This window comes from Cetorhinus maximus, chromosome 23 (genome assembly GCF_964194155.1).
Source record: "Cetorhinus maximus chromosome 23, sCetMax3.hap1.1, whole genome shotgun sequence".
Taxonomy (NCBI): domain Eukaryota; kingdom Metazoa; phylum Chordata; class Chondrichthyes; order Lamniformes; family Cetorhinidae; genus Cetorhinus; species Cetorhinus maximus.
Genome location: NC_135901.1, coordinates 42,395,251 through 42,415,949, shown reverse-complemented (window position 1 = coordinate 42,415,949; position 20,699 = coordinate 42,395,251). Strand labels below are relative to the sequence as shown.

Below are 20,699 nucleotides of genomic sequence, written 5' to 3'. Positions count from 1 at the left end.
TGGAGCAGGTGGTGCACACAGAGGGCATGAGAGGAGATGGGAGAGAAACTGGAAAAAGATGTGTTCAGGGCTCAGACATTGGGGGAAATTTAGAGACAGTTTGTCCCGGTGGGTTAGTGGAAGGGAGGGAAGCAGCAGAGGCAGCTGATCGGATTGTCTCAATCTTAGTGACAAAGAAGCTCCATGAGCTCCTCACAATTGTCGTTGGGGCTGAGGATGGAGGAGACAGGGCAGAGGGAGAGCCCTTCAAAAGGAACTAACTTGTGCTAGAGATATCAAAACGACTCAACACACTGATTATCGCAAAGCTGATTTATTCCAATTTTATACAGAATCTGTAACTGGGCTGGAGTTTATTAACCTCAGCAGAAACACACTCTTATGAATATGCTTCAGACAAGAATATCATTGGGAACTAAATCCAACCACAGCAGTTACTTGTGAACTCTCTGGTGTCTCAGTAGATGGAATGACCGAGTGAATCCCTTCCCACACTCTGAGCAGGTAAATGGCCTCTCCCCAGTGTGAACTCTCTGGTGTCTCAGTAGATGGAATGACCGAGTGAATCCCTTCCCATACTCTGAGCAGGTAAATGGCCTCTCCCCAGTGTGAACTCTCTGGTGTGTCAGTAGATGGAATGACTGAGTGAATTCCTTCCCACACTCTGAGCAGGTAAATGGCCTCTCCCCAGTGTGAACTCTCTGGTGTCTCAGTAGATGGAATGACCGAGTGAATCCCTTCCCACACTTGGAGCAGGTGAACGGTCTCTCCCCAGTGTGAACTCGCTGATGAAATGAAAGATGGAATGACCGAGTGAATCCCTTCCCACACTTGGAGCAGGTGAATGTTCTTTCCCCAGTGTGAACTCGCTGGTGTTCCAGGAGGTTGGATGGATCAGCAAATCCCTTTCCACATGTGGAGCAGGTAAACGGTCTCTCTCCAGTATGAACTCTCGGGTGTCTCAGCAGGTTGGATGAATCAGTGAATCCTTTCCCACAATCAGAACAGGTAAATAGTCTTTCCCTAGTATGAACTCTCTGGTGTCTCAGCAGGGTGCATGAATCAGTGAATCCCTTCCCACAATCAGAACAGGTAAATGGTCTCTCCCCAGTATGAACTCGTTGGTGTTTTAGCAGATGGAATGACTGAGTGAATCCCTTCCCACAATCAGAACAGGTAAATGGTCTCTCCCCAGTGTGAACTCGCTTATGTTTCATTAGGGAGGATGAATCAGCAAATCCCTTTTTACACACAGTGCAGGTAAACGGTCTTTCCCCAGTGTGAACTCGCTTATGTTTCATTAGGGAGGATGAATCAGCAAATCCCTTTTTACACACAGAACAGGTAAACAGTCTCTCCCTAGTGTGAACTTGCTGGTGTCTCAGCAGGTGGAATGACTGAGTGAATCCCTTCCCACACTCGGAGCAGGTGAATGGCCTCTCCCTAGCGTGAACTTGCTGGTTTTTCAGTCGGTTGGATGAATCAGAAAATCCCTTTCCACACACTGAACTTGTGAATGGCCTCTCTCCAGTGCTTGTACACTGATGGATTTCCAGCTGGGATGGGTGATTGAATCCCTTCCCATAGTCCCCACATTTCAATGAATTCTCTCCATTTTGACTGTGTTTCAACAGGTCAGATGATCGGCTGAAGCCTCGCCCACGCACAGAACATGCATGCGCTTTCTCCCCACTGTGAACAGGGCTCTTAACCCCCATATTCAAAATCCGATGGTATTTGGGTTACGATAAATTGGACGACACCGTCAGATCCTGATGTGATGTCGGGTTTGTGATTCTGGACTGCAAACCCTGTGAAAATAGTACAAAACAAACAAAGGTGAGTGAGGGAGAACTCACAAAAACACAAAGGCTGGGTGTGAAATTGAGCTCAACGTGTGGGACTGGCATTAGGAAAAAGTGACCATGAAATCTGCTGGATTATCATAAAAACCCAACTGGTTCACTAATGTCCTTCAGGGAAGTGAACCTGCCTGCCAGTCTGGGCCTACACAACTCTACCAGAACATTGACAGAATTTCCCAATCCCTTATCCTCCAACCTCCATAAGGACCAGGGTAGCAGGTGAATGTGAACACCATCACCTACAAGTCACACTCTGCCCTGACTTGTCTGACATCCATTTCTGGATGGACAGAAACTTCCTCCATTTAAATTTTGGGAAGACTGAAGCCATTGTTTTCATTCCCTGCTACAAACTCCACTCCCCAACCTTCAATGCCTTTCTGACAACTCTGAGGCCGAAAACCAGACTGTTCACAATCTTGGTGTCATATTTCACCCCAAGCTGAGCTTCTGACTACATACCACTAAGGCCGTCCATTTCCACAACAGTCATTTTGCCGAATTTCATTCCTGCCTCAGCTCAGCTGCTGCTGAAACGCATCCATTCCTTTGCTACCTCTAAACTGGAATGTTCCTAGCCTGCCACATAAACAATGGAGTCATTTACAACTCCACTTCCCATGTCTTTACTCGCACTTTGTCTCGTTCATCCAACGCCCCTGTTCTCATTGAGCTACATAGGCTCCTCATTAAGCAGCACCTCAATGTTCAACTTCTCATCCTCATTTTGAAATCCTTCAGTGACTACGCCCCTCACTATCTCGATCATATCGTCCAATCTACATCCCTCCCAGATATCTGGACTCATTTCATTCAGACCGATTGAGCATCCCTGATTTTAATTGACTCACTGTTGGTGACCGTGTCTTCAGCTACTCAGGCTATAAGCTCGAGAATTCCCTATTTAGGCCTCTCTTTCTCATCCTTTAAGACTCTCCTTAAAACTTACCTCTTTGACCAAGCTGTTGATCATGTGCCTCAATATCTCATCATGTACTTCAATGTTAAATATTCCTGTATAATATACCTGTGAAATACTTTGGAACATTCTATTTTAATCAGTGTGCTACATAAATGCAACTTGTTGTTGTTGATTTGGACATTTATCATCGCTTAGTGAAAATCCTGTAACTCCTTACCAAACAGCATTGTTGGAACACTTTCACCACAGTGACTGCAGCGGTTCAGGAAGAAGGCCCACCAACGCCTGATCAACAGACAACTGGGGATTGACAATATCTGCTGCTCTTGTTAGTGACACCAAATACCAAGAATGGAGTTAACAAAAAATCTCGGGAAAAAAGGCACTGTAGAAATACTTGTTACTAAAGCAACACTTTTAAATTGAATGGACGTTTGTCACTCTGTTCTCCCCGGGATCTACCTCCTTTAACAGCCTCACACTGGAAATTGCTGGGCCTGACTGGGTTGCAAAGTCCTCGGGGTTAACCCCAGCAGCTTCTCCTCCAATTCCACTCCAGCTCAAAACTGACGCAACAAAAAAGACCCCCATTCAACACCCACCCTAATTCAAACCGGCTCCTAATTGGTCTGCCTGTGTTTCCAGACTCGGCTGCATGAAACAATAAAATGAAAGCAAAGCTCTGCAAGACTGGAACTGAAGTTAAGAGATAAAATATTTTTAATATCCAGCAGGTCAGGCAGCATGAACAGATTAAGAAACAGAAGTCGGGGCTCAGGTCGCTGACCTCCCTTCTGGCTGCACGATTACTCTCGGCGATGGCCGCCGACTAATGGCGGGAAATATTCCCACAATGCAATGCGCCCCAGAAACCGCTCTATCTAAAAGTTGTTAATTTCCTGTTGGAAGGTCGGTTGCCGCAATCGGCAGGTGGCAACTATGGCGCCGGGAGAGTCAAGGAGGTGAAGAACTGCAGCAAAATACAGGAGGATGATCACCCGCCTTTATTACAGAACAATAAGCCGCGCATCTGCGCTTGCGCACCCGCACCAGGGCCGGGACTAACAACTGTCCCGCATCCAGAATCACCGGGACCTGCAGCCTGGAACTGGGAGTGGAAGAAGCGGGAAGAATGAGGAGAAACAATATAATCCAACACTCACAACAACCTCCAAACCACCTCCATTCCCGGGATAGTGAGACAGAGTTTAGAAACACTCACCAACACGACTCCAGTGAAACTTCCACGAGGAAAGGGGGAGCAGTGACTGTGCCTGCTCTGATCTAGCCCCAGACCTGTCACTCAAACCCCTCAACTCCGCCCAGTTCACAGCTCAACCTACCAGCTTGCAGCTTCCTGCACATTGACCCCGTCCGGCCCAGGTGTGGGACAGTCCAAGGTGAGTCCTTCGTGTTACCAGGATAGTGGGGGAGGGGTGACCTCCTGCCCTGTGCTGTGTCCCAAATGGTTCCATCCTCCCCTCCCCCAAGGCCCACTAAACACTGCATGCAGACGGCTGATGGACCTTGGATATCCTCACTGACCTGCACAGGTACATTATGCTGCTCCCCACCCCCGATACGCGTAAACATCTTGTTTCATACAAGTTTTGTTTAAGACTTGTTCAATCTTGTTTAATTGCAGGGCTATGGGGCAAAGGCAGGGACGTGGCATTAGGTAAATTGTCCCTTCAGGGGGCTAATACAGACACGAATGGCTGAACGGCCTCCTTCTTTGCTGCAACCATTCTATGATTCTTTGAATTGTCCCTATCCCGCTGCTCCATTCAAAGTGATTCCCAACTTCTGCTATTGTCCCTGGATCCCTGTTTAATCAAGTAATTCCTCCCCTTTCCCCTGCTCACCCTGTACAGTGTGTGTCAGACTTCCTCCGGACACCTCCCCCCACCACCATACCGGCGCCATCAACCATCAGCAGATTTCTGGTTGTCTGGTTTTAGCTTAAATTTACAGAATTCCTGGATTTAGCTTCAAACTCGCCTTAATTGAATCCAATAAAACTGAAAAATTTTGTCCCACACAACAGGATAGATTCTTTTGTTTAAAGTCAGAGCGAAAAATGCAGTTACTGTCCTCAATTAAAGTGGCTCTTCATTTTATTCCACACCAGACCAGCATCTAAAACAGTGAACATTATCTCCCAGACCCGAATATAAAACAGTGAACATTATCCCCCAGACCCGAATATAAAACAGAGAACATTATCCCCAGACCCGAATATAAAACAGTGAACATTATCCCCCAGACCCGAATATAAAACAGTGAACATTATCCCCCAGACCCGAATATAAAACAATGAATATTATCCCCCAGACCCGAATATAAAACAGTAAACATTATCCCCCAGACCGGAATACAATACAGTGAACATTATTCCCCAGACCCGAATATAAAACAGAGAACATTTTCCCCCAGACCCGAATATAAAACAGTGAACATTATCCCCCAGACCTGAATATAAAACAGTGAACATTATCCCCCCAGTCCCGAATATAAAACAGAGAACATTATCCCCCAGACCCGAATTTAAAACAGTGAACATTATCCCCAGACCCAAATATAAAACATTGAACATTATTCCCCCAGACCTGAATATAAAACAGTGAACATTATCATCCCGGGACCGAATATAAAACAGTGAACATTATCCCCCAGACCCGAATATAAAACAGTGAACATTATCCCCCAGACCGGAATACAATACAGTGAACATTATCTCCCAGACCCGAATATAAAACAGTGAACATTATCCCCCAGACCCGAATATAAAACAGAGAACATTATCCCCAGACCCGAATATAAAACAGTGAACATTATTCCCCAGACCCGAATATAAAACAGAGAACATTTTCCCCCAGACCCGAATATAAAACAGTGAACATTATCCCCCAGACCTGAATATAAAACAGTGAACATTATCCCCCCAGTCCCGAATATAAAACAGAGAACATTATCCCCCAGACCCGAATTTAAAACAGTGAACATTATCCCCAGACCCAAATATAAAACATTGAACATTATTCCCCCAGACCTGAATATAAATCAGTGAACATTATCATCCCGGGACCGAATATAAAACAGTGAACATTATCCCCCAGACCCGAATATAAAACAGCGAACATTCTCCATCAGACCCAAATATAAAACAATGAGACTGGAGTTTCATGAGACCGAGACTTCTGTTATCGATGTGGCAAATTAATTTGGGACAATCTCTATCTTTACAAACCCTCAGAGTCTACAATCCCGACATGAATCTGAAAATGCTGGAATTCCTCAGCAGGTCAGGCCGTCATCTGTGGCAAGAGAAACAGAGTTAATGTGACAGCTCGGTGACCTTTCATCTGACCTGAGAATATATAGAAATGTAACAGTTCATTACCAGATCAAAACGAGACGCTTTACAGACTTCAGGGCTCAAAATTTGACTTCAACAATTTTCTATCATAATCTCTGCCCTCATTTGTTCCTTATTTCTTTGAGTCCTAGTTTTCCTTTCTTATTTCTCTCATTTTCTTCACATTGCAATCAGACTGTTGTTATCGTGCCATTCACACCTAATCTAGAAGCAGCTTTTGTGTTTTTAACTGTCCTATTACCACTCCCTTTGACCTTGCATCATGAAACCTTTTGTCAGTTAATCTTTCCCGCCCTGCAGCCTTTCATAGACCTTTCTTTCTGTTCCTCTTCCACCGCCCCCTTTCAATGGCTCACAGACCTGAAACGTTAATTCTCTTTCTCTCTCTACAGATTCTTCCAGACCTGCTGAGTGTTTCCAGTTTTTACACTTTTCATTTCATGTTTTAAGCATTGCAGTAATTTTCGTTTCTCCATTCCAAGCACTCTACCTGACATTATTAATAATTCAATTCAGTTATTCATAAATTAATTTATCTGTACTTTATGTCTTGAAAACTGATTATTTATTGAGCTATTTATCAGTTATCAGTGTCTTTAAATGTTACAATTTCACAACTCCTCACGATTTCCCCACACTTCCTGGCACTAATAAATCCTTAGTAATCTTAAATGGAAGGGTCAGCCCAGCATTGACAGACCAGTCAGTTTAACCTCTGTGTGGGAAAGCATTTAGAAGCGGCAATTCAGGTCAAAATTAGGTCACTTGTACAATTTGTTCACGACAATCGTGTTGAACTAAATTTCTTGAGTTTTTGATAAGGCAACAGAGAATGTTGATGAGGGTAACACGATTGATGTGCACATGAACTGCTAAACGACATTTGATACAGTGCCAAGTAACAGGCGTGTCAGCAGAGTTAAAATCCATGGGGCAGAGGCAGCATTGGCTGTGTGACAGGCAACAACATGCATGGTGAACGGTTGCTTTTTCAAATTGAGGAAAAGTATACAGTGGGATCACAAGGGGTCGGTGGTCAGAACACTGATTTCTTGATATATATTAATGATTTAGACTTGTGTGTGCAGGGCTGCATTTCAAAATTTGCAAACGACACCAAATTTTCAAGTTGTGTTCACAGTGGGGAGGATGGTGATAAACCTCAAGAGGACATAGACACGATGGTGGAATGGGCAGACAGGTGGCAGATAAAATTTCATTCAGAGAGGTGTGAAGTGATTCATTTTGGTAGGAAGAACAAGGAAAGGCAATATAAAATAAAGGATACAAGTGTAAAAAGGTGCAGGAGCAGCGCAATCTGGGGCTTTATGTGCACAAATCATTGAAGATGGCAGGGCAGGCTGAGAAAGCAGTGAATAAAGCATGTGGAATCCTGGGCTTTATGAATACGGGAATAAAGTACAAATCAACCAAGTTAGAATAAACCTGAATAAAACACTGGTTTGGACCCAACTGCAGCATTGTGTCCAATTCTGAGCTTTAGGAAGAATGTGCAGGAAAGATCCACAAGAGATCAGAACTTCAATTAGGTTCGGTGAAGTTGGGTTTGTTATCCTTGGAAGGGGAACCGTTTTTTTGCATCTTTTCTGGACCCTCTGTCTTCACTTTCTTCCGAAATTGTAGCCATTCAGTGGCGGTGATGTTAAAAACTTTCTTTCATGGAATGTGGGCCAGCATTTGTTGCCCTTGAAGTAAGTGCTTGCCACACCATTTCAGAGGGTTATGAAGAGTAACCACATTTCAGTGTGGATCTGGAGTCACATGTCAGACCAGGTAAGGACGGCAGATTTCCTTCCTGAAAGGACATTAGTGAACCAGGTGGGTTTTTATGACAATCGACAATGGCTGAATTGTTGCCCTTATTGAGACTCGCTTTCAATTCCAGATTTAATAATTGATTTTAAATCCCACCAGCTGCTGTGGTGGGATTTGAACCCCTGTCCCCAGAGCATCAAGCTGGTTTTCTGGATTATTAGTCCAGTGACATTCCCACTGTGGCACCGTCTCCCCCAATATATATTTTTATTTATTTGTAGCCAACAGTTGAGTATTTGTCAGTATTTTGTTCCATGTGGTTTCTATTCGGAGTTTCAGACAGTTTCTGTGCCAAGTGGACGAGGTGTTTAAAGTTCATTCATTTGCCCCTTTTCCATCTCCAGGTCCGGGAAAGACACAGAGAATAATGTCCCCTCATTAAGTATCTATTGACGAGACTGAGATGGACAATTCCCACACCCCATCTTTCCGGTGGATAATGGATGGTCTGTTACATTCAGGTTTCTCTATAATTTGATCGCTAATTTTATTGAGTTTTTATATATTTATTTTCCCCGAGACCCAGACCCAGGGTAACGGCCGCCATCCTGTTTCAGCAGGAAGCAGGGCGCATGCACGGCCTTCTTGTGGATGTAACAGTGAGTGAGTCCATGGGACATTTACATATTCAGGGTGAGAGGTGCTGATCCTCAACCTCTGGCGATACTTCAACCTCACAATCCTAATCTCTGGCTGCCCAGTGTAAAGGGTGGGGGGGCGGGGTGGTGGGTTTGTTAAATCAGAGAATCTTCTCCTGTAACTGTTCATGGGCCTGTTTAACACAGGGATTTCTAGATCTAGGATGGGTCTGGTCACACTGGCTGCCGACCTCTGTTCCGTGGTCTTGTCCGTGCCCGGGTGTCCCTGGTGAGGGAACATGTGGTGTCCACCGGTACGCTTGATACCTCCCACATCCAGTGGGCACCTCAGGGTATAGAGTGTCTCATAGACACTAGAAACAACATCCTGATTGAGTTAGGAAGGTTCCCTTTGCTTTTATTGGGACTTTGTTGCTGATTTGAATTTATTTCAGTTTGATTGGACCACATGTTTGGGTGAAGAATGTACCAAAGAAATTCGAATTTTCTGCTTTGAATTTCTATCCTTTACTTACAGTGAATATTTTTGTAAACTCCTTTTACAGGGTACAAGAGGGAGATGATTTGCAGATAGGAAACTCAAACCAAACATCACATGAAGGTCTGACAGAGTCACTCAATTCAGCAGGAAACATAGAAAATAGGAGCAGGAGCAGGCCATTCGGCCCTTCGAGCCTGCTCCACCATTCATTATGATCATGGCTGATCATCCAACTCAATAACCTGCTCCCGCTTTCTCCCCATATCCTTTCATCCCTTTCACCCCAAGAGCTATATCTAACTCCTTCTTGAAAACATTCAAGGTTTTGGCCTCAACTACTTCCTGTGGTAGCGAATTTCACAGGCTCACCACTCTCTGGGTGAAGAAACTTCTCCCCATCTCAGTCCTAAATGGTCTACCCCATATCCTCAGACTGTGACCCCTGGTTCTGGACTCACTCGCCATCGGGAACATCCTTCCTGCATCTCCCCTGCCTTGTCCTGTGAGAATTTTATAGGTTTCTATGAGATCCCGCCTCATTCTCCTGCACTCCAGCGAATTTAATCCTAACTAACTCCATCTCTCCTCATATGTCAGTCCTGCCATCCCAGGAATCAGTCTGGTAAACCTTCGCTGAACTCTCTCTATAGCAAGAACATCCTACCTCAGATAAGGAGACTAAAACTGCACACAATATTCCAGGTATGATCTCACCAAGGCCCCGTATAATTGCAGCAAGACATCCCTGCTCCTGTGCTTGAATGCTTTCGCTATGAAGGCCAACATACCATTTGCCTTCTTTACCGCCTGCTGCACCTGCATGCTTACCTTCAGTAACTGGTGTACGAGGACACCCAGGTCTCGTTGCACATTCCCCTCTCTCAATTTATAGCCATTCAGATAATAATATTCCTTCCTGTTTTTGCTACCAAAGTGGATAACCTCACATTTATCCAAATTATACTGCATCTGCCATGCATTTGCCTACTCACTCAGCTTGTCCAAATCACACTGAAGCATTTCTGCATCCTCCTCACTGCTCACCCTCCCACCCAGCTTTGTGTCATCTGCAAATTTGGAGATATTACATTTAATTCCCTCATCTAAATCATTGATATATATTGTGAATAACTGGGGTCCCAGTACCTGTCCCTGTGCTACCCCACTAGTCACTGCCTGCCTGCCATTTGGAAAAAGACCCATTTATTCCTACTCTTTGTTTCCTGTCTGCCAACCAGTTTTCTATACCTCTCAATACACTACCTCCAATCCTATGTGCTCTAATTTTACACGCTGATCTCTTATGTGGGACTTTGTCAAAAGCCTTCTGAAATTCCAAATAAACCACATCCACTGGCGCCCCCTCATCAACTCTACTTGTTTCATCCTCGAAACATTCCAGTAGATTTGTCAAGCATGATTTCCCTTTCATAAATCCACGCTGACTCTGTCCCATTCTGCCACTTTATTTTTCCAAGTACTCAGCTATTAAATCTTTTATAATGGACTCTAGAATTTTCCGCATGACTGACGTCAGGCTGACTGGTCTACACCCCCGACGTTGGACCTGAATATCATTGATCTTTGATTGTGGAAGGAGAAATATTTGTCTTTTCTGTCTGTGGGAAAATATTTCAAACGTCAGTGTGACTGGGAAAGCACCGAGACACAGACACGCCCGAGTGAGAGTGCTCCAGTGAACTGACTGTGGAAAGAGCTTTAACCTGTTACACCATCTGAAAAAAACATCTCACGATTCACAGCGGGGAGAAACTGTGCAAGTGTTCTGTGTGTGGACAAGGATTCAACTGATCGTTCAACATGGAGAGACACGAGGACACAGACACCATGGAGAGACCGTGGAAATGTAGGGACTGTGGGTTAGGATTCAGATCCCCATCTGTGCTGGAAACTCATCAGCGTGCACACACTGGGGAGAGGCCTTTCATCTGCTCCGAGTGTGGGAAGGGGTTCACTCTACTAACCCACCTCACTTCACATCAACCTGTTCGCTCAGACATGAGACCTTTTGAATGTTGTGGCTATGAGAAGAGCTTTAAAAGCAAAAGGAATCTGCTGATACACCAGCGAGTTCACACTGGGGAGAGGCCATTAACCTGCTCTAACTGTGGGAAGGGATTCACTCAGATAAGTACCCTCACTTCACATCAACTTGTTCACTCTGACAAGAGGCCTTTTAAATGTTCTGACTGTGAAAAGTGCTTCAAAAGCAGAAAGATTCTGCTGACACACCACACAGTGACCACACTGGGCAGAAACCATTCAACTGCTCCAAGTGTGGGAAGAGATTCACTCAACTAACCCGGTTCACATCACATCAACGTGCTCACTCTGAAAAGAAACCTTATAAACGTGCCGACTGTGTGAAAAGCTATAAAAGCAAAATGGGTCTGCTGACACACCAGCGAGTTCACACTGGAGAAAGGCCTTTCACTTGCTCCATGTGTGGGAAGGGATTCATTCACCCATCCCTCCGGCTGAAACACCAGCGAGTTCACACTGGAGAAAGGCCATTCACCTGCTCCGTGTGTGGGAAGGGATTCAGTCATTAATCCACCCTGCAGACAGACCAATGTATTCACAAGTGACTCCCGGGGTTGGATTCTGCTGTTATTGTAGCTGCAAATCACACCCAGGACTGAACCATGCTCTTTCCGACAGTTGGGGTTTGTTTTTGCTTATGTTAATAATCCCTGTAACTGGGCTGGAGTTTAATATCCTGGATAAAGGTTAAATCAATCAGCTTTGTGTCAAACGTTGTCGACATATTAGTCGAGGCATTGAATGCAAGAGCAGGGACGTTATGATGGAGCAGTATAAAGCATTAGTTAGGCCACATTTGATGTACTCTGTGCAATGCTGTTTGCCGCACTATAGGAAGGATGTGATTGCACTGGAGAGGGTGCAGAGGAGATTCACTCAGGATGTTGCCTGGGCTGGAGAGTTTCAGCTATGAAGAGAGATTAGATAGGCTGGGGTTGTTTTCCTCAGAGCAGAGAAGGCTGAGGGGGTACCTGATAGAGGTGTACAAAATTATGAGGGGTATAGATAGGGTGGATAGGAAGACATTTTTCTCTTTAGTGGAGTGATCAATACTCAGGGGGGCATAGATTTAAGTTAAGTGGTAGAAGGTTTAGAGGGGATTTGAGGATTTTCTTTTCACCCAGAGGGTGGGGTCTATCTGGAACCTGCCGGTGAAGCCTACATTCCATGAATGAATTTTAGAAGAAAGACAACGCTTTCATCCCAGAAATCAACTGAGTGAACCTTCCCTGAAATGCTTCTAATACAACTCTATCCATCCTCAAGATTACCCATAACTATGTTATCATACGGTGCGAATGGTACGAGCTGGAACTTGGTCTTTTTTATTTTTCAATCCATTTGCTAACAGAATCTGCCCCTCCCATCCCCAGATTCAGACAATGATTAACTGAGACTCAGTCTCTAATGGCGGCCTTAAAAGTGGATAAATCCCCAGGCCCAGGTGAAATGTGGGACTCAGTGCCTGAGGGAGTGGTAGAGGCAGGAACCCTCACAACAGTTAAGAAGTATTTAGATGAACACTTGAAACACCACAGCTTACAGGGCTACGGGCCAAGTGGTGGAAGATGGATGAGAGTAGATGGGCTTTGATGATGACCACTGCAGGAATTCACCAAGGCTCCTTCGACAGCACCATCCAAACCCATGATCACTACCATCTAGAAGGATAAGGGCAGCAGATAGATGGGAACACAACCACCTGGAAATTCCCCTCCAAGTCACTCATCATCCTGAAAGGGAAATATATTGCCATTCCTTCACTGTCGTTGGTTCAAAATCCTAGAAGTCCCTTCCTAACAGCACTGTGGGTGTAGCTACACCACATGGACTGCAGTGGTTCAAGAAGGCAGCTCATCACCACCTTCTCAAGCGGAACTAGCGGTGGGCAATAAATGCTGGCCCAGCCAGCGAAGCCCATATCCCATGAATGAAGAAGGAAAAACAGGGCATGAGTGATTATTGTGGCCAGTAGAATGAATCAACGTTTTAAATTATCAGTACAGTAAGACCTATTCCAGATAAAAATTGTCTCTCAAACATTCAGGAAAGAATTAAACACATTGAACATATCAAAGTGAGTCAAATTAATTTGAAGAAGGAAATAGAATCTGGATTTAGAAAATATCCACGAAGAGGATGTAGGTTAACAGAGAGCTGAAGAATCTTTAAAGTCTGTGCATAAACTTTTGTTTGAACCAGATGTAATTACAACATGTCAATAATTTAGAATTGTGTGGGATGATCAGCAGATGGGGAGGATGAATCTAAGTCAATAGTTATCACATTTTACCGGAAAAGTTTTGACATTTATTGTTGGCAGCTCAACTGTTTGTGTTGCTGATTCTGATCATTCTAGTAGCTTTAGTATGTTATCTACAGTTTGTCATCAAGAAATTAGGAAAACAAGCTCGTAGCTTAGAAATAGTGAGTTTAGTCAGAAATCAGTTGTGAGAAGTCAGAAAGGATATTCCCTTCTCAAGGTGGAGAGATCTGTGAGAAATAACTGTTTAATTAACATTATAAAATCTTCAGAAATTTAATGAACATTACAGAAATAGTTCTCTCTCTCTCTCTTCCTTGTTTAGAAAGAAAGATTCCTGGGTTGATAAACATAGGATAACGTACCCTTATGATAACTCATCGGGATGGTCTCAGTAGTTATGGGATGGAATTTGTAGTGGTGATTGAAGACAATGGCTTTTGTCTTCAATTTTTAATTGGAGGAAATTTCTGCTCATCCAGTACTGGATGTGGGATAAGCAGTTTGATAATTTAGTAACAGTGGAGGAATGGAGAGGGATGGCGGTGAGGTAGAGCTGGGCGTTGTCAGTGTACATGTATAAAGTAACACGGTGCTTTTGGATGACGTCACCTAGTGGTAGCATGGAGATGAGAAATAGGAGGGGGCAAAGAGACATCCTGTTTTTAGGATGGGTCAGGATGGTGGATTAAAAGGTGAGAGGGACATTACCAGAAGAGAGAGACAAATTTGTGAATAATATCAGCTAACATGGAGAAGTTAGGTTATCAGTAGATCAGAGTGGGGTCAGTACAGCAGAAAGTGAGTCTCATGGACAAGATGAGCACTGAGAGGGCATGAGGGGAGATGGGAGATAAAATGGAGAAAATGTGGGTTCAGACAGTTTGTCCCGGTGGGCTAGTGGAAGGGAGGGAAGCAGCAGAGGCAGCTGATCGGATTTTCTCAATCTTAGTGACAAAGAAGCTCCATGGGCAGAATTTTGCCCTTGGTGTGCGGGCTCGGTGGGGCGAGTGGGGCAGTTGGGAAGCTGACCGGTGCCTGCAATCAGGCCCGGAAGGCAATTTCATGCTGGGGGCCAATTAAGGCCTGCACTGCGTGAAACGTGAACAGCAGTGCTCAGCGCTGCCTGTGCGGGCGGGGGGAGGAGTCCGAGCTGGGCGAGTGTGACCTTTGTGCATGCACGCGAGAGCGAGCTACATAATCTCCCTGAGGCAGAGAGCTGTCTCAGGGAGATGGATTGATTTGAAAAAGAAGTTAAAAATTTTATACAGGTTATGAAACATGTCCCCTCATGTCACTCTGTCACATGATCAGGGACATGTTTTTAATTAATAAAATAAAAGCAAAATACTGCAGGGCCGTACATCTTCAAGGTCGGCATTCCTGGAAGAGAAGTGGCAGTGAATTAAATAAGATAAAAGCAAAATACTGCAAAATACTTTTGCAAAAAAGCAAAACTCTGTTTGTCTCTCCAGAGATGCTGCTGGACCTGCAAAGTTTTTCCAGCATTTTCTGTTTTTGTTTCATGTTTTTAATTCAAGTGTAAAATTTGATTTGCTTCAGGTGACCTCGTCCCGCCCGTGGATGAGGTTTCCTGAAAAAGGTAAAGGCCGCTTGGTCTTTTTGCCCGCCCGCCAACCATTAGGTTCAATGGGCAGCGTAAATTTGAATTTAATTAACTTCTTAGTGGCCTTACAGGTTTCTTAATTGTTGGTGAAATATTGCGGGACTGCGCGATGACGTCGGGATGCTCACCCACCGAGTGTAATTTTCTGCCCCATGAGCTCCTCACACTTGTTGTTGGAGGTGAGGAAGGAGGAGACGGGGGTGAGGAAGAGCCCTTCAAAAGGAACTAACTTGTGTTTGAGAGATTGAAAACACTTGACACAGGGTGAGTTTAACACAAAGCTGATTTATTGGACTTTTATCCAGTATATTACTCCCTATAACTGACCTGGAGTTTATTAACATTAGCAGAAAGAGAACCCAATGAACATGGTTCAGTCCTGGATGTGATTTCACAACAACATCCAATCACTGTAGTTACTTGTGAACTTGCTGGTGTCTCTGTAAATGGTACAAGCGAGTGAATCCTTTCCCACACCCTGAACAGGTGAACGGCCTCTCCCCAGTGTGAACTTGCTGGTGTGTCAGCAGGTTGGATGACTGAGTGAATCCCTTCCCACACTCAGAGCAGGTGAACGGTCTCTCCCCAGTGTGAACTCGCTGGTGTGTCAGCAGGTAGGATGACTGAGTGAATCCCTTCCCACACTCAGAGCAGGTGAACGGTCTCTCCCCAGTGTGAACTCGCTGGTGTGTCAGCAGGCGGGATGACTGAGTGAATCCCTTCCCACACTCGGAGCAGGTGAAAGGTCTCTCCCCAGTGTGAACTCGCTGGTGTACAGTGAGTTGAGATGATCGCCTGAACCCAGTCCCGCACTGAGAGCACCTGAACGGTCTCTCATCAGTGTGAACACGTTGATGGGACATCAGTTCCCCGGAACTTTTATAGCATTTCCCGCAGTCTGGGCATTTAAAGGGTTGCTTGTCAGTGTGAACTCGCTGGTGTCTCAGCAGGCGGGATGACTGAGTGAATCCCTTCCCACACTCAGAGCAGATGAACGGTCTCTCCCCAGTGTGAATTCGCTGGTGTTTAGTGAGTTGAGATGACCGCCTGAACCCAGCCCCACAGTTAGAGCACCTGAACGGTCTCTCGTCAGTGTGAACATGTTGATGGGACATCAGTTCCCCGGAACTTTTATAGCATTTTCCACACTCTGGACATTGAAAAGGCCTCTCCCCAGTGTGAACTCGCTGGTGTATCAGTAGATTGGATGAGGTAATGAAGCCCTTCCCACACTGGGAGCAGGTAAACGGTCTCTCTCCAGTGTGAATTCGCTGGTGTACAGTGAGATGAGATGAACGTCTGAACCCAGTCCCACAGTGAGAGCACCTGAACGGTCTCTCGTCAGTGTGAACACGTTGATGGCACATTAGTTCCTCAGAACTTTTACAGCACTTCCTACAGTCTGAGCATTTAAAAGGCCTCTTATCAATGTGAACTCGCTGGTGTGTCTTCAGGCTGGATGACTGACTGAATCCTTTCCCACACTTGGAGCAGGTGAACGGCCTCTCCCCAGTGTGACTGCGGCGATGAGTTTCCAGCTCAGACGGGAATCTGAATCCCATTCCACAATCCCCACATTTCCACGGTTTCTCCCCACTCTGAGCGGTGCCTTTTCCTTCCATGTTCAAAATCCGATGATATTCATGTTACGGTAAATTGGGCGACACCATCAGATGCTGATGTGATGTTTAGTTTCAGTTTCCCGACTGCAAATCCTCCTCTTCTAAAAACCAGTGAAACTGATTTAAAACAGAAAAAAGGGAGTGAGAGAGAACCCACAAAAACACAAAGGCAGGTTGTGAAATTGAGCTGAATTTATCTGGGAATTTGTGGGGTCGGCACTAGGAAAATATGACCATGAAAACTGCTGGATTGTCATAAAAACCCAACTGGTTCACTAATGTCCTTCAGGGAAGGGAACCTGCCACCCAGTCTGGGCTTACACAAGACTCTGGCCCACAAGGGAGGAGAGGGAGAGAGAGGTGGGAGAGGCAGGGGGTGAAGGGATACCTACAACACAACAAGAACTTTGACAAAGTCTCCAGAAACCTCAACCTCCACCACCGAAAGGACCAGGGTAGCAGGTGTATGTGAACACCATCACTTCCAAGATCCCCTCCAAGTCACACACTGTCCTGACTTGTCTGGATGAACAGAAATTTCCTCCATTTCAATATTGGGAAGACTGAAGCCATTGTCTTCAGTCCCCACTACAAACTCCACTCCCTGACCACTGGCTCCATCCCTTGCCCTGACAACTGTCTGAGGCTGAATCAGACATTTATAGGGACATAGGAGCAGGAATAGGCCATTCAGACCGTTGAGCCTGCTCCAGCATTCAATCTGATCAAAGTCCTTTCCCACACCCTCCATATATCCCTGTATGTAATTGCTCAACCTGTCATCCATTCCTTTGTTCCGTCTAGACTTAACTCTCCGAACACACACCCGGCCGGCTTCCCACATTCAGCCTCCCTGTAATACAAAACTCTGCTTACTCACACCAAGCCTTGTTCACCCATCACCCCTGTACTCACCGACTTACAAAGCCTCTGGGTTAAGGAGGACCTCAATTTGAAATTTCACATCCTCATTTTCAAATCCCTCCATGGTCTCTCCCTCCCTACCTCTGTAATCTCCTCCAGCCTCACAGCCCTCCGAGATATCTACACTTCTCTAATTCCGACCTGCTCAGTGTTCCTGATTTTAACTGCTCCACCTTTTGTGTCTCCGCCAGCAGTTGCCAAGGCCACATGCTCTGGAATTTCCCCCTTAAACCTCTCAACCTCACTTTCCTCCTTTAAGATAATCCATAAAACCTACCTCTTTCAGTGAATTTTTGTGCATCTGCCCTGATATCTCTTCAGGTGGCTCAGTGTCAAATGTTGCTTTCTAACACTCCTGTGAAACACCTTGGTACGTTCCATTACACAATAGAATTAATTCATTACCATTTTAGGGTGGGCAGAATCTGATGGTCAACATAGGCACTAAAGTGGAAGAGAGATGGACTATAGCGCAGGATAAACAACTCCTGAAAGATACTGTGGGAAGATAAAGCTGGGGAGCCAGCAGCACATGGTCAGGGGATGGGCAGCAGTGGAAACCTCATTTAGACACATTTGGCAGAAGGAACATTAAAATCCTAAACATAGTTAAAATACATCCATTATTAGGGACAGAGAAAGTTAGACAATGGCAGAGAGGTGATCAGGGAGAGCAGAGGATGAAACAGAGCAATAGATGGACATGGATTCAGATCCACAGTAAAGGAGTCACGCCAGCCCCAGAGCCATGAAATCTCTCATAGATAACAGAGAACAGCACTAAAAGCCCTAAACTGTTGATGAATAGTCAAAAATACTCAACTCTGAAATAATTACAGTTTTTAAATTTAAAATCTCCTGCTGGATCCCGCAGCTGGAAAGATATCAGAAGCACTGGAGTCAGAGAAAAATCTCCCAGTTGAGGAAATACCCGGGGAGCGGGGTGATGTCACAGTGTAATTGTCGGTGTGTGATGATGTCACAGTGTAATTGTCGATGTGTGATGATGTCATAGACACGAACACAGAACATCCGGGTCTGTGCAAACCAGTGATCACCACACATTGTGAAAGACGTGAGGGTCCTTGAGAAAGTGCAGAGGAGATTTACCAGGGTCAGGGATGAGGGATTTTAGTTGTAAGGTTAGTTTGGAGAAACTGGGGTTGTTCTCCTTGGAGTAAGTGGATTGAGGGGAGATTTGATGGAGATGTATAAGTTTATGATAGGTTCAGATAAGAAACATGAAGATGTTCACATTAGTTGATCATAAAAGGTTTACGGACACAGACTTAAGATTTGAGGCAAGATCTATAGGGGGGATGTGAGGAAAAAATTTTACACAGTGAGTGATTGAGTGATCCGGAACTCAGTGCTTACACTCAGAGGCCGATAATATTCAGGTCCTGATGAATCAAGTGACTCTGTCAGCTCTTGATGTGATGTTTGGTTTGAGTTTCCCGTCTACAAATCCTTCCCATTCAACATCCTGTAAAAAGGAGATTATAAAAAAACTCTGTCACTGCCAGTCTAGGATAGAAATTGCGAAGAGACAAATATTTCTCTTTGTTTGCGTTTGCTGTGTGTAAATCCTCCCCTTCTAACTTTAACAGGAGTTTCCAAAATCCATCCCTGTCAGTCCAGGATACACAATATTCTCTCCTCCTGCTATCTAGACCAGGATGACCGCGCATGCGCCCTGCTGCACAGCCGCTGCCCACGGGCCGAGCAGAGGGAGAGACCCAGCCATTTCCGGTCTGTTCACCGCAAACGCGGGACCGGTAGTTTTATATTAAGGCTCTGCGGCCTGCACCAAGTGTTTATGAAACCTCCCTGCCCACTCCGCTGGCTCCATTCCTCCCGCAACACCTACTAACTCTGTTATTCTGCTGCCGTCGCCATTTTCTCACCAGGTCGCCGGCTCCGGTCACGGGACAGCACTGCGCATGCTCAGATAGGAGACTGCAATGCGCGGGTGCCAATTACTCTTCGCTGTGCGCATGCGCAAGGCCTTGGCGTTCTGGGTAGAACACCTTCTGTCCCGCTCTGAATGCTGGGTGATAGGTCCGCCATTGGAGACCGATATTCTTGCATGTAAAATTATGTTTCATGTTCCGATGATGATCGGACGCTTGGAGAGAAAATTTAAAATTATTAATTCGATTAATTGAACAGTCAAAGTACACGGGCCTTCGTACAAAGTACCATAGTTCTGTCCTGGGTGTAATTAACAATGGAACAAACCCCAACAGTTCGAGGTGAATTCACTGGATTCTCAGCAGTCCGGGTGAAGAAGTGATTTTTCCTTCCATACGCCGAGCATTTAAACTCTGCTTTGTCATTCAGAACGTGACTGTTGCGAATTAAATCCTTTGAACTTTTAAAGCTGGATTGTTAACAGGTGGCCAAACTGAGAAAATCCCTTTGCAGAGTTTTCTCCATCAGATGTGACTGCTGCTGTGTCAACTATTAAAGTGACACCTCAGTTGAACCTCATTGTTACAATAATGCCACTGCGCAAAGCTAATGGAGTTTCCCCAGACAAGCGGTGGTCTAGCAAACGCAAACTGTTCACAAAAACAGAATTACCTGGAAAAACTCAGCAGGTCTGGCAGCATCGGCGGAGAAGAAATCAGTTAGCGTTTCGAGCCTTCATGGCCCTTCGGCAGAACTGAAGCATAGTTAGAAGAAGGGAGAAATATAAATTGGTTTAAGGTGGATGTGGGGGGGGGGGGGGGAGAGAGAGACATTGAGGGTGTGGTGATTGTGGAGATGAGCAGATAATCAAAAGATGTCACAGACAAAAGGGTCAAAGAGGTGTTTTGTCTGAGAAAAGTGCTAATTAAGAATGGAGGACAGGATATTCAAAGTACAGCTCTAGTGGGAGTGGGGTGGAAAGGCTAACAAGGTTTTAGTTTTAGATTTAAAAATAATGGAAATAGGTGGGGAAAGAAGAATCTATATAAATTATTGAAAAAAAAGCGGGGTGGGGTGGAGGGGAAGAAACGGGGTGGGGATGGGGGGAGGGGGAGTTTAAGATCTAAAGTTGTTGAATTCAATATTCAGCCCGGAAGGCTGTAAAGTGCCTAGTCGGAAGATGAGGTGCTGTTCCTCCAGTTT

General features: G+C 45.1%; 2 protein-coding genes across 2 annotated transcripts in view; both read right to left on the bottom strand.

Annotated features, from left to right (window-relative positions):
- Positions 1–20,699, bottom strand: part of LOC144698012 (uncharacterized) — a 621,009-nt gene that overhangs the window by 516,749 nt on the left and 83,561 nt on the right. The gene's annotated exons all lie outside the window — the stretch shown is intronic.
- LOC144698008 (uncharacterized) lies at positions 435–19,091 on the bottom strand. The gene is made up of 3 exons (XM_078569953.1): positions 18,960–19,091; positions 1,203–1,811; positions 435–1,037 (listed from the first exon to the last, which is right to left on the bottom strand). The coding sequence occupies exons 2-3, from the start codon at positions 1,716–1,718 to the stop codon at positions 435–437; spliced, it is 1,119 nt and encodes a 372-aa protein (XP_078426079.1). The 5' UTR covers positions 1,719–1,811; positions 18,960–19,091.

Coding starts and splice junctions, on each gene's coding strand:
- LOC144698008 (XM_078569953.1), bottom strand. CDS start 1,718: ATGGGGGTTAAGAGCCCTGTTCACAGTGGGGAGAAAGCGCATGCATGT. Junction 1,038..1,202: donor CCCTAATGAAACATAAGCGA/GTTCACACTGGG, acceptor CTGAGACACCAG/AGAGTTCATACTAGGGAAAG.